Consider the following 12,771-nt stretch of genomic DNA (forward strand, 5'->3'; position numbering starts at 1 on the left):
GCACAGGGGAAATGAAAGGAGGGGGATCCCATGGGCAGATGAGTTGCTCAGCTCAAGGGATGGCCCCTCCTGCACCGCCCTCCACCCAGGTCCCCTGGGCCTCGGTAACAGCGGGCAGGTGGCGGGCAAGGGAAGACTCTTGTGGCTGCTTAAAGAGACTCGGCCTTGAATGCCGGCAAAGATGGACAACAAGAACCTAGCAACAAAGGGGAGAAGGGATTGAAGTAACAACCCCATCAGCCAGGCGAGGGTCTCCCTGAACTCAGGAACATCCTCGAGGGACCGACTCCCACGCGGGAGCCCCAAGCCCTCAGACGTGTGTACCCGGACCCCATGTTTGGATCCAAGCCAAGAGGACTCTGGACGTTTGTGAGTAGGCATCTCACCCACTGCGTGTCATGCTTCTATTTATTTAGAGTCACAGCTTTCCAGTTTGGGGATGTCAGAGATTTACAAGGAAATGAATCTGAAGACTCACTTGTGATCCTGAGGCCTCCCTCAAAAGCCTGCACAGACCACCATGTGATCCACGGCCCACAGCTAAGGAGCCTGCAAGCCGAGTGTCCAAACACAGGTCTGTGCCACATGATTCTGCTGAAGCCTCAGAAATGCAGTGATCTGGGGATGTCGCTGGATAAGAGGGACTTCACCCAGCTTTCCTAAATCCAGGTATACATTTTAAATTTTTGAATATTGTTTACTTAATCACATTGCATCAAGGAAAGCAAGTTCTCTCTTACCAGCGTACGAACCGAAAAGGGAAACTTCCTACACCCAACCACGGGAAGAAGAGGGAGGAGGGTGTGCTGGTGCAAGGCGCCATTACCTGGGCGTGAGGAAAGCGGGGTCGCTGCAGCCGAGCTGCCCGTTGCACAGGGTCTCTGGGGACAGCTCTGCCTCACTGCCTTCACCGTAGTCCTCAAAGTGCTCCTCACCCCCAATCACCGTGATGATAGACTGGCCATGGGTGTGAGACCTACAAAGTAAAACAGAAATGATGTTTTCTGACTGAAGGCCACAGGCATCCCCAAGCTGACGGTGCGGAAGGTGCTTTCCAGAGGGTGTGCTACAAGCCACACGTGAGTCCTGGGAGTCACGTTTAAAAAAAAAAAAAGGCCAGGCGCGGTGGCTCACACCTGTAATCCCAGCACTTTGGGAGGCCAAGGCAGGTGGATCACGAGGTCAGGAGATCGAGACCATCCTGGCTAACACGGTGAAACCCTGTCTCTATAAAAATACAAAAAATTAGCCGGGCTTGGTAGCGGGCGCCTGTAGTCCCAGCTACTCGGGTGGCTGAGGCAGAAAAATGGCGTGAACCCAGGAGGCGGAGCTTGCAATGAGCCGAGACGGTGCTGCTGCACTCCAGCCTGGGCAACGAGCGAGACTCATCTCAAAAAAAAAAAGGTGGGCTGGGCGCGGTGGCTCACGCCTGTAATCCCAGCACTTTGGGAGGCCGAGGCAAGCAGATGGCTTGAGCTCAGGAGTTTGAGACCAGCCCGGGCAACAGAGGGAGGCCTCAACTGCAAAAAAACCGTCTAAATCAGCCAGGTGTGGAAGCACACGCCTGTAGTCCCAGGTACTCGGGAGGCTGAAGTGGGAAGGTCGCTCGAGCCTGGGAGGTCGAGGCTACAGTGAGTGGTGATGATGCCACTGCACTCCAGCCTGGGTGACAGAGCAAGGCCCTGTCTCAAAAAAAAAAAGTCAAGAAGCATTTTTTTTTCTTTTTCTTTTTTTGAGATGGAGTCTTGCTGTGTCGCCCAGGCTAGAGTCTGTGGCGTGATCTCAGCTCACTGCAAGCTCCACTTCCAGGGTTCATGCCATTCTCCTGCTTCAGTCTCCCAAGCAGCTGGGACCACAAGCGTCCACCACCACACACGGATAATTTTTTGTATTTTTAGTAGAGATGGGGTTTCACCATCTTAGTCAAGATGGTCTTGATCTCCTCACCTCGTGATCTGCCCGCCTTGGCCTCCCGAAGTGCTGGGATGACAGGTGTGAGCCACCGCGCCCAGCCCAGATATATTTTAATAAAACATTTTACTTAGCCCAACATGCAGTTGTTTCAAACACTCCAGCCTCTTCACTCTCCTCACTCTGCAGCAAGTGTGCCCTCCCACATCACGAGTCCCGCAGCCCCACACAGGACAGCACAGGTCCACACAGACCAACATCTGGGTTCAAGCACCTTCGCCTCTTCTCTAGGGAGCTGCTGTCCTCACGCAACCACTGGGCGATGGAGTTCAAACTTCTACTTTAATCTAAAACTTAACAGCAAATTGCAACGGGGAAAAGGAAGGGATTTCCAAGTACCCGTCCTCCTTCTGAAGAGAGTGACTCCCCCACAGCCGAGTTCTGGAAAACACAGTGGCCGGAGGCAACGGGAAACAGCTGTGCCTTCAGCAGCTCCTGTGCTCCAGCGCTCCCCACTCCCACCCTCCCCAGGAGTCCTCAGGAGAACCTGCCGTGCAGGCCAGGCGCTGCTCCGCTCCAGGAAAGAAAGGGGCCTGGGAGAGTGAGGCGACTCCTCGTGCCCAGGAGAAGGGGGCAGAGTCAGGAGGACCACGTACTCTGCTCTGTCCAGACCTGCTGTGCTCAGCCGTGAGAAGTTCCAGTTTCACACCCACAGAAACGCCCGCACCACGCACTGCTCCTGGGACAGCTCAGGATGAATCCCATGGCCTTAAATACACAGGCTTTCAGTAAAAATGATACAGAAACCACACCAGGGCTGGGCGCGGCGGCTCACGCCTGTCATCCCAGCACTTTGGGAGGCCGAGGCGGGTGGATCACGAGGTCAGGAGATCGAGACCATTCTGGCTAACACGGTGAAACCCCGTCTCTACTAAAAATACAAAAAATTAGCCGGGCATAGTGGCAGGCGCCTGTAGTCCCAGCTACCCAGGAGGCTGAGACAGGAAAATGGCTTGAACCTGGGAGGCGGAGCTTGCAGTGAGCCAAGATTGCGCCACTGCACTCCAGCCTGGGCGACAGAGCGAGACTTGGTCTCAGAAAAAAAACAAAAACAAAAAGAGGCCGGGCGCGGTGGCTCAAGCCTGTAATCCCAGCACTTTGGGAGGCCAAGATAGGAGGATCGCAAGGTCAGGAGATCGAGATCATCCTGGCTAAGAAGGTGAAACCCCATCTCTACTAAAAATACAAAAAAAAAATTAGCCGGGCGTGGTGGTGGGCACCTGTAGTCCCAGCTACTAGGGAGGCTGAGGCAGGAGAACGGCGTGAAGTCGGGAGGCGGAGCTTGCAGTGAGCTGAGATCGCACCACCGCACTCCAGCCCGGGCGACAGAGTGAGACTCCATCTCAAAAAAAAAAAAAAAAAAAAAAGGAAAAAGAAAAAAGAAAACAAAAAAGAAACCAAAACCGGGAGGCGTACGCCACTTCATAGCCTCCCAATAGGGTCTTCGACTTGGTGCTGCCTGTCTGCATCAGTCCCCTTCCTACACAGTGACAGGGAGGAGGGGCTCCCTTCCACAGCCACCATCCAAAATTAGGCTACATTACAGGAAGACTCTATTTTCTGTTTCTTATGATTGGGTGCTTGTTTTACCAACAGACTCAGATACTGTGACAGAAAACTGCCCTCTGAGGGGAGGAGAATCAGCAAGAGGAAAACACACACTGGTCCATCGGCCAGGAGGCCCTTCCCCTCCCCGGGCCACTATGGTGGAATCTGCTACTCCCTCAGAAGCAATGACGAGGGGCTCAGCACCCCTCCCCACCCCATCTCCTCCTCTCCTCAGCACAGGTTTTCCTGATGCATGACGGGAACAGAGAAGGCCCACATGCAAGGTCATGCTGGGGACCAAGAGGCCCCCGCTGCACGGCAGAGGCTGTGTAAACCAGACGGTCTGCACACGGATGCCCAACGTGCTTTCCATGCCAGGTCCACAGAAGATGGGTAACACTAGCTAGCAATCAGATCCGGTCACAAATGAGCTTTTCAAAGTATGTGTCCCCTAAAAGAGTTATATATATATTTTTTTGAGACAAGAGTCTCGCTCTGTTGCCCAGGCTGAAATGCAGTGGTGCAGTCTCGACTCACTGCAAACTCTGCCTCTCTGGATTCAAGTAACTCCCCTGCCTCAGGCTCCCGAGTAGCTGGGATTACAGGCGCATGCCACCATGCCCAGCTAGTTATTTTTAGTAGAGACGGGATTATACCACATTGGCCAAGCTGGTCTGAAACTCCTGACCTCATGATCCACCTGCCTCAGCCCCGCAAAGGGCTGGAATTACAGGCATGAGCCACCACGTCCCACCAAGAGTTACACTGCTTAAAAACTAGTGAGAAAATAAATGCCTGTAATCCCAGCACTTTGGGAGGTCAAGGAGGGCGGATCACTTGAGGCTGGCAGTTTGAGGTCAGCCTGGCCAATATGGCAAAACCCTGTCTCTACCAAATATACAAAAAAATTAGCCAGGCATGGTGGTGGGCGCCAGTAGTCCCAATAATCAGGAGGCTAAGGCAAGAGAATCACTTGAATCCGGGAGGCAGAGATTGCAGTGACCCAAGATTGTGTCACTGCCCTCCCTGCAGCCTGGGTGACACAGCAAGACTGTCTCAAAAGAAAACATAACAAAAAAATTATATCGTGATCACAGATATAAATATGAAGGTAAAACAATAACATTTTTAAAAGAAAGCATAAGTAAACATCATAGTGACTGTGTAGTAAGCAAAGATTTATTAAGGGGGGCACAAAAGTGCTAATAAACATAAAAGAAAAATGGATTAACTCAACTATAGCAAAATTAAAAACATCTGTTCTGGTCCAGGGCGGTGGCTCACGCCTGTAATTCCAGCACTTTGGGACGCCAACGTGGGTGGATCACGAGGTCAGGAGTTCAAGACCAGCCTGGCCAAGATGGTGAAACCCTGTCTCTACCAAAACTACAAAAATTAGCCGGGCGCTGTGGCAGGCGCCTGTAATCCCAGCTACTTGGGAGGCTGAGGCAGGAGAATCACTTGAGCCCGGGAGGCAGAGGTTGCAGTGAGCCAAGATGGCACCACTGCACTCCAGCCTGGGCAACAGAGCGAGACTCTGTCTTGGAAAACAAAAATGAAAACAAACATCTGTGCCTCAAAAGGTGAAAAGGAGACCCAGAGAGAGGAAAAAGGATCTGTGATACACACACCCCATACGACACTCCCATCTAAAGGACTCCTATAATCAGTGAGAAAAAGACTGAGGACCCAACAGACCAGGCGCAGGCCAACCCTGCCAATCCTGCCACGGCCTGTTTCTGAAAACTGTTTCACGGGAACACAGCCATGTTCACTGACCCACGTGCCTTTGGCTGCTTCTGCAGCACAACAGCAGAGCTGAGCAGCTGCCACAGGGGCCACGTGGCCGGCAACTCTTTTAGAGAAAAAGTCTGCAGACCCCTCCTGCAATCAGCAAGCAGGCAGAGGATCTCCCAACCCTCATGAAAGGGGCACACCTTATTAGTCACCTGGGAAGCGCAAGTGAGAAGCCGTGTCTGCGCGGCCCCCACAAGGCGAGCAGGAGCAGCCACGGCCGTGCGCTGCTGAGGCCAGGGAGCCCAGGGGCCACAGACGCTGGAAGCAGGTGACCCTGCAGCCCCTGCAGGAACTTCCGAGGCTGCAGGGACATGCTCCCGATGACCATCCTGCTCAGGGCCGTACCATGTCCCAAAGACAAGGAACTCCTATAGCAGCTTCACCCTCAAAACCAAAAACGGTCAACTACCCACTGCCATCAACAGGAAAATAAAGTTTAAAGTCACAGCATGTTCTTGCAATAGAATAACAAAAGTAAACAATTTACAGAGATGCACAAAAATAGGGCTGAACATGGCCAGATGCAGTGGCTCACACCTGTAATCCCAACACTTTGGGAGGCCGAGGCGGGTGGATCACCAGGTCAGGAGTTTGAGACCAGCCTGACCAACATGGTGAAACCCCATCTCTACTAAAAAATACAAAAATTAGCCAGGCATGGTAGGGTGCGCCTGTAATCCCAGCTACCCAGGAGGCTGAGTCAGGAGAATCGCGGGAACCCAGAAGGCAGAGGCTGCAGTGAGCTGAGATTGCACCACTGCACTCCAGCCTGGGCAACCGAGCAAGACTTCGTCTCAAAAAAAAAAAAAAATAGGCCAGGCGCGGTGGCTCACGCCTGTAATCCCAGCACTTTGGGAGGCCGAGACGGGCGGATCATGAGGTCAGGAGATCGAGACCATCCTGGCTAACACGGTGAAACCCCATCTCTACTAAAAAATACAAAAAACTAGCCGGGCGTGGTGGCGGGCGCCTGTAGTCCCAGCTACCCGGGAGGCCGAGGCGGGAGAATGGCGTGAACCTGGGAGGAGGAGCTTGCAGTGAGCTGAGATCCGGCCACTGCAATCCAGCCTGGGCGACAGAGGGAGACTCCATCTCAAAAAAAAAAAAAAAAAAAGGGCTAAATCCACAAGCACAACAGCAAGTGGAAGAGGCCAGGCACAGGAAGGACCTCGCCGTGTGGGGAACTTAAGGAAGATGCGGGGCCGGTGGAGAGCTGGCTGCTGTCAGGGGCCTGGGAGGACCAGAGAAAAGGGCCGTGGGAATGGTCAGTTTGAAAAACCTGCTGGCTCTGCACTCACAACATGGGCATGCACTTGTGGGTATATTATGTTGGCAAAAAGACTTAAACTCTGTAAAATATTTGAAGAGGTTTATTCTGAGCCAAATAAGAGTGACTAACAGGCCGTGGTGCTGCCCTAGGAAGCCCTGAGAGCACGTGTCCAAGAGGATCAGGCTACAGCCTGGTTTATACATCTTGGGGAGACATAAGACATCAACTCACATGCAAGATGCTAGTTCAGTCAGGAAACACGGGACAACTCTAAGTGGGGGACAGGAGGGCTTCCAGGTCATAAGCAGATGCAAAGATCTTCTGATTGGCAACTGTTTGAAAGAGTTATTCTCTAAAGACTTGGAATCAATAGCAAGGAATGCTTCCGCTTAAGATAAAGGGCTGTGGAGACCAAGGCTTTATCAAGCAGATGAGGCCTCCGGGCAGCGGACAGCAGACCTGAGAAGGTGCCAGACTCCGAGTTAATTCCCTCCTGCATCAGGGAAAAGACCTGGGAAGGGAGGAGATTCTCTACAGGGTGCAGGCTTTCCCCACAAGAGACAGTCCTATAGGGCCATTCTGAAATACATCAAATAAATAGATATTTCAGGGCCTGCCACCTGTCTTGTGATGCTGCACTAGAGTCAGAGTCAGACTGCAATGTGGTGTGCTGTGGCTGCTATAAAAAGTCCACCTTTGTCAGTCTGTTTAATGTGAATGCTGGTCAGCTGGGCCTGAATTCCAAAGGGAGGGGCCTAATGAGGCCTGCCTGACCTCCCTAACGATGGCCTGAACTAGATTTTCAGGTTGACTGAGCAATGTCTGAGGCTGAGAGAGGGGTCCATCAGTTGGTTGGGGGGCTGAGAATTTAATTTTTGCTTCACAATTACACTTAAGCATGCTGAGCGGGCTTTCCAGTAGCAGGGGCAACACCGAAAGCACTGATTCAGGTCCACGTGAGCCACTGGACACCTCCCTGATCTGACCTTCTCCTAGACTCTGCCCTTTCCTCTACTCCAGCCCCAACTAGCTCGAAATACAGGGGGCTACAGAAATCCTGAGGGTGGGGGACAGGTGGGGAGACAACATGGCCTCCGCAGGGGTGCTGCAAAGCTGAATGGGTTCCAAAACCCTGCTGAGACATTCACTTCTCCTATAAGTTCTCTCTCTACAGCTAAAGATGTTGAGCAACATTGGAAACCACAGTCGTTCTGACAGGAAAGTCAGCTGGAACAAGGAGACCGCTCGGGCAAAGTGGGCAAGACGATGGATGTGGGCTCATCCCAGGAAGGTCAGGAGCTAGAGCAGGGCCAAGCCCCACCCCCACGTAACGGATACTAGCTAGCACGCACTCCTCCAAGGTCCCAGTCTGCCCATCAGACACCTCCACAAGGTGCCACATCCCAAAGGCCTCTCCAGGAGGCCGGTGGCGGGGTACAGACCTGCCCGGGAGCAGCAGCAGGGCACCATGGTCAGGCTCCTCCATGGCGTCCAGGCACTCGGAGGGCACTGCCGAGCCGCCGGCACTGTCTGCGTCCCCTTCAGGTTGCAGCTCAGGGTGCACCAGGGTGCTGGTGTCCTCGTCCGTGAAGGTCTCACACTCACTGTAGGTGCTCTCGGAGCCCATGTACGCGCTGTCCGTCACCTCGTTGGCCTAGGAGAGAGTGTGCCAGCAGTCAGCAGGCACCAGCTGGGAAGGGAACTGCGAGCGCCCCACACTTCACTGCTGCAAGGCCCTGGAGAGGGCAGTGTGGAGGGAGGGGTCTGCGCCGGGAGTCCCAACAGTCTCTAAGCAGGGACATTACTTATAAAACACAATTCAGGCCGGGCGCGCAGTGACTCACGCCTGTAATCCCAGTACTTTGGGAGGCTCCGGTGGGTGGATCCCTTGAACCCAGGAGCTCAAGACCAGCCTGGCCAACAAAGTGAAACCCGTCTCTACCAAAAATACAAAAATTAGCCAGGTGTGGTGGCACCTGCCTGTAAGTCCCAGCTACTGCAGAGGCTGATGGAGGAGCTTGCTTTTTGTTTTTTGGGGTTTCTTTTTTTGGAGACAGGGTCTCACTCTATCACCCAGACTGGAGCGTAGTGGCATGATCTCAGCTCACTGCAACCTACGAGTCCTGTGTTGAAGTGATTCTCCTGCCTCAGCCTTCCGAGCAGCGGGGAAGACAAGCATGCACCATCACGCCTGACTAAGTTTTGTACTTTTAGTAGAGATGGGGTTTCACCATGTTGGCCAGGATGGTCTCAAACTCCTCACCTCAGGTGATCCACCCACCTGAGCCTTCCAAAGTGCTAGGATTACAGGAGTGAGCCACCATGCCCAGCCAGGAAGACCATTTCAGCTCAAAAGGTCGAGGCTGCAGTGAGCTGTGATCACACCACTGTACTCCAACCTGAGTGACAGAGACCCATCTCAAAAAAAATAATTAATTAAAAATAAACATAATGGCTGGCCGCAGTGGCTCACACTTGTAATCCCAGCACTTTGGGAGGCTGAGACAGAAGGATCAACTGAGGTCAGGAGTTCGAGACCAGCCTGATCAAGATGGAAAAACCCCGTCTCTACTAAAAATACAAAATTAGCTGGGCATGGTGTGAACACCTGTAATCCCAGCTACTCAGGAGGCTGAGTATTTGCTTGAACCAGAATTGCTTGAACCAGGGAGGTGGATGTTGTGGTGAGCTGAGATCACGCCACTGCACTCGAGCCTGGGCAACAAGAGCAAAACTCTGTCTCCAAAAAAAAAAAATTAAATTAAATTAAAATAAATAAATATAGGCGGGCATGATGGCTCACACCTGTAATCTCAGCACTTTGGGAGGCTAAGGCAGACGGATCACAAGGTCAGGAGTTCAAGACCAGTCTGGCCAAAACGGTGAAACCCCATCTCTACTAAAAATACAAAAACTAGCCAGGCGTGCTGGCAAGCGCCTGCAGTCCCAGCAACTCATGAGGCTGAGGCAGGAGAATCGCTTGAACCCAGGAGGTGGAGGTTGCAGTGAACTGAGATTATGTCACTGTACTCTAGCCTGGGCGACAGAGCAAGACTCTGTCTCAAAAATAAACAAACAAACAAACAAATAAAATGTAATTAGCCAAGTGTGGTGGCACATGCCTATAATCCCAGCTACTCAGGAGGCTGAAGCAGAACGGGTTGAACCTGGGAGGCAGAGGTTGTAGTGAGCCGGGATGGTGCCATTAAGCTCCAGCCTGGGCGATAGAGTGAGCCTCTATTTCAAAAATGAAAATAAAATGAGTAAAACACAAATCATCCTTTTTTTTTTTTTTTTTTTTGAGATGGAGTTTCACTCTTATTGCCCAGGCTGGAGTGCAGTGGCGCAATCTCCACTCACTGCAACCTACACCTCCCAGGTTGAAAAAATTCTCCTGCCTCAGGCTCCTGAGTAGCTGGGATTGCAGGTGTGCACCACCACGCCTGGCTAATTTTTGGGTTTTTAGTAGAGATAGGGTTTCGCCATGTTGGCCAGGCTAGTCTGGAACTCCTGACCTCAGGTGATCCACCTGCCTCGGCCTTCCAAAGTGCTGGGATTACAGGTGTGAGCCACCGTGCCCAGCCGAATTCAACATTTTTTTTTTTTGAGATGGAGTCTCGCTCTGTCGCCCAGGTTGGAGTGCAGTGGCCGGATCTCAGCTCACTGCAAGCTCCGCCTCCCGGGTTTACACCATTCTCCTGCCTCAGCCTCCCGAGTAGCTGGGACTACAGGCGCCCGCCACCTCGCCCGGCTAGTTTTTTTTTTTTTTTGTATTTTTTTAGTAGAGACGGGGTTTCACCGTGTTGGCCAGGATGGTCTCGATCTCCTGACTTCGTGATCCGCCCGTCTCGGCCTCCCAAAGTGCTGGGATTACAGGCTTGAGCCACCGTGCCCGGCCAACATTTTTTTAAATGAAAAATAGGTACATGTCTGAGAGCAGAAAACAAGGCACTCTGAATAATTTTTATTGTTGTTTGAGACAGTGTCTCTCTGTGAGGCCCAGGCTGGAGTGCAACAGTGTAACCTCAGCTTACTGCAGCCTTGATCTCCTGGGCTCAATCTATCCTCCCACCTCAGCCTCCTGAGGGGCTGAAACCACAGGCACAAGCCACCATGCCTAATTTTTTGAAATTTTGTCGAGATGGAGTTTTGCCATGTTTTCCAGGCTGGTCTTGAACTCCTGTGCTCAAGTGATCCACCAGCCTTGGCCTCTCAAAGTGCTAGGACTACAGGTGTGAGCTACTGAGGCTGGCAGAGTAATTTTTTTTCTTTTTACTTTAATAAAATAGACAGGATCTAGCTGTAGCTGGGAACTATCGGTGCCACCACACCTGGCTCAGTTGTTTGTTTATTTGTTTAATTTTGAATCAGGGTCTCACTCTGTTGCCCAGGCTGGTCTCCCACTCCCCACCTCAAGTGATCCTCCACGCTGCTCAGATGACAGGCATGAGCCATCGCAACCAATTGTTTTTACTGCTGTGTTTCTTGGTTTTTGGTTTTCTGAGATAGTCTCACTCTGACACCCAGGCTGGAGTGCAGTAGTGCAATCTCGGCTCATGGCAGCTTCAAACTCCTGGGCTCAAGCAATCCTCCTGCCTCAGCCTCCTGAGTAGCTGGGACTATAGGTACGAGTCACCACACCCGGCTAATTTTTGTATTTTTTGTAGAGATGGGGTTTTGCCATGTTGCTCAGGCTAGTCCCAAACTCCTGAGCTCAAGTGATCTGCCTGCCTTAGCCTCCCAAAGTGCTGGGGTTACAGGCATAAGCCACCACACCCAACTTGTTTTTACTAAGTATCTAGCACCTAACATAGGACCAGGCATAGGTAGATAGTAAATATTTGTGGATTGTACAAATGAACATAAACCTAAAGAAGTATTAAACAGAACATTTTATTTTTTTCTTTTTCTAATTGTTTTTGTTTTTTGAGATAGGATCTCACTTTGTCACCCAGGCTGGAATGCAGTGGCACCATCTCAGCTCACTGCAACCTTTGCCTCCCAGGTTCCAGTGATTCTTGTGTCTCAGCCACCAAAGTAGCTGGTGTTACAGGCATGCACCACTGTGCCCAGCTAATTTTTGTATTTTTTGTAGAGACGAGGTTTTGCTATATTGCCCAGGCTGGTCTTGAACTCCTGGCCTCAAGAGATCTGCCCACCTCAGCCTCCCAAAGTGCTGGGATTACAGGCGTGCGCCACCATGCCCAGCCCACATTTTCAATTTATAATTTCAACCTTAATGAAAATGAAATTGCTGGTTAGGAAAAGTGGCCAACATTTCATGCTCAGAAGACTCTGAAGTTAACAATTTGCAAATAAACAAGATCTCAGAACAGCTGCAGTCCCAGCAGAAAAAGATGCCCTTTGCACTCTGGTTCTAGTATCGTAAGAAGCAGACAAAGTGGCTGGGTGCGGTGGTTAATGACTATAATCCCAGCACTTTGGGAGGCCAAAGCAGGTGGATCACAAGGTCAGGAGTTCGAGACCAGCCTGGCCAATATGGTAAAACCCTGTCTCTACTGAAAATACAAAAACTAGCTGGGTGTGGCGGTGCACGCCTGTAGTCCCAGCTACTCAGGAGGCTGAGACAGGAGAATCGTTTGAACCCGTGAGGCGGAGGTTTCAGTGAGCCAAGATCATGCCACTGCACTCCAGCCTGGCAACAGAGCGAGACTCCATCTCAAAAAAAAAAAAAAAAGTAGACAAAGTGTGCTGAGACCTGCAAGGGCTACTAGAGGGTCCCACCCCAGGCTGCACCCACCTGAGCCTCACTGAAGAGACATGAAGGGCTAGGCTGAGCTGCCAAGAGCCTGGCGTGCTTGCAGGAGGCCCCAGTTCCATCTTTGGCCCCTTTATTAAAAGCCATGTGACCTCAGACGCGTGACTCAACCACTTGGAGCCCTGCCACAAACGGGGATTAAAAATTCTCGTCTCACAAGGTGGCCACCTCATGGCACCAAGAAAGACAACCCAGGAAGGTGCTTTTCATTTTTTTTTTTCTTTTTTTGAGACGGAGTCTCGCTCTGTCGCCCGGGCTGGAGTGCAGTGGCCGGATCTCAGCTCACTGCAAGCTCCGCCTCCCGGATTCACGCCATTCTCCTGCCTCAGCCTCCCGAGTAGCTGGGACTACAGGCGCCCGCCACCTCGCCCAGCTAGTTTTTTGTATTTTTTAGTAGAGACGGGGT

At 51.8% G+C, this 12,771-nt stretch overlaps 1 protein-coding gene across 3 annotated transcripts in view; it reads right to left on the reverse strand.

The window, feature by feature from the left end:
* RAB11FIP3 (RAB11 family interacting protein 3) overlaps positions 1-12,771 on the reverse strand; it is a 102,724-nt gene that overhangs the window by 30,066 nt on the left and 59,887 nt on the right. For all 3 annotated transcript variants that reach the window (XM_033236410.1, XM_033236409.1, XM_033236411.1), the window contains 2 exons: positions 8,029-8,240; positions 827-976 (listed from right to left, as the gene is read on the reverse strand). In XM_033236410.1, coding sequence (XP_033092301.1) covers positions 827-976; positions 8,029-8,240 — 362 coding nt within the window. The remainder of the gene's footprint in view (positions 1-826; positions 977-8,028; positions 8,241-12,771) is intronic.

The sequence above is a fragment of the Trachypithecus francoisi genome, unplaced genomic scaffold (assembly GCF_009764315.1).
Source record: "Trachypithecus francoisi isolate TF-2019V2 unplaced genomic scaffold, Tfra_2.0 Lachesis_group15, whole genome shotgun sequence".
Taxonomy (NCBI): Eukaryota; Metazoa; Chordata; class Mammalia; order Primates; family Cercopithecidae; genus Trachypithecus; species Trachypithecus francoisi.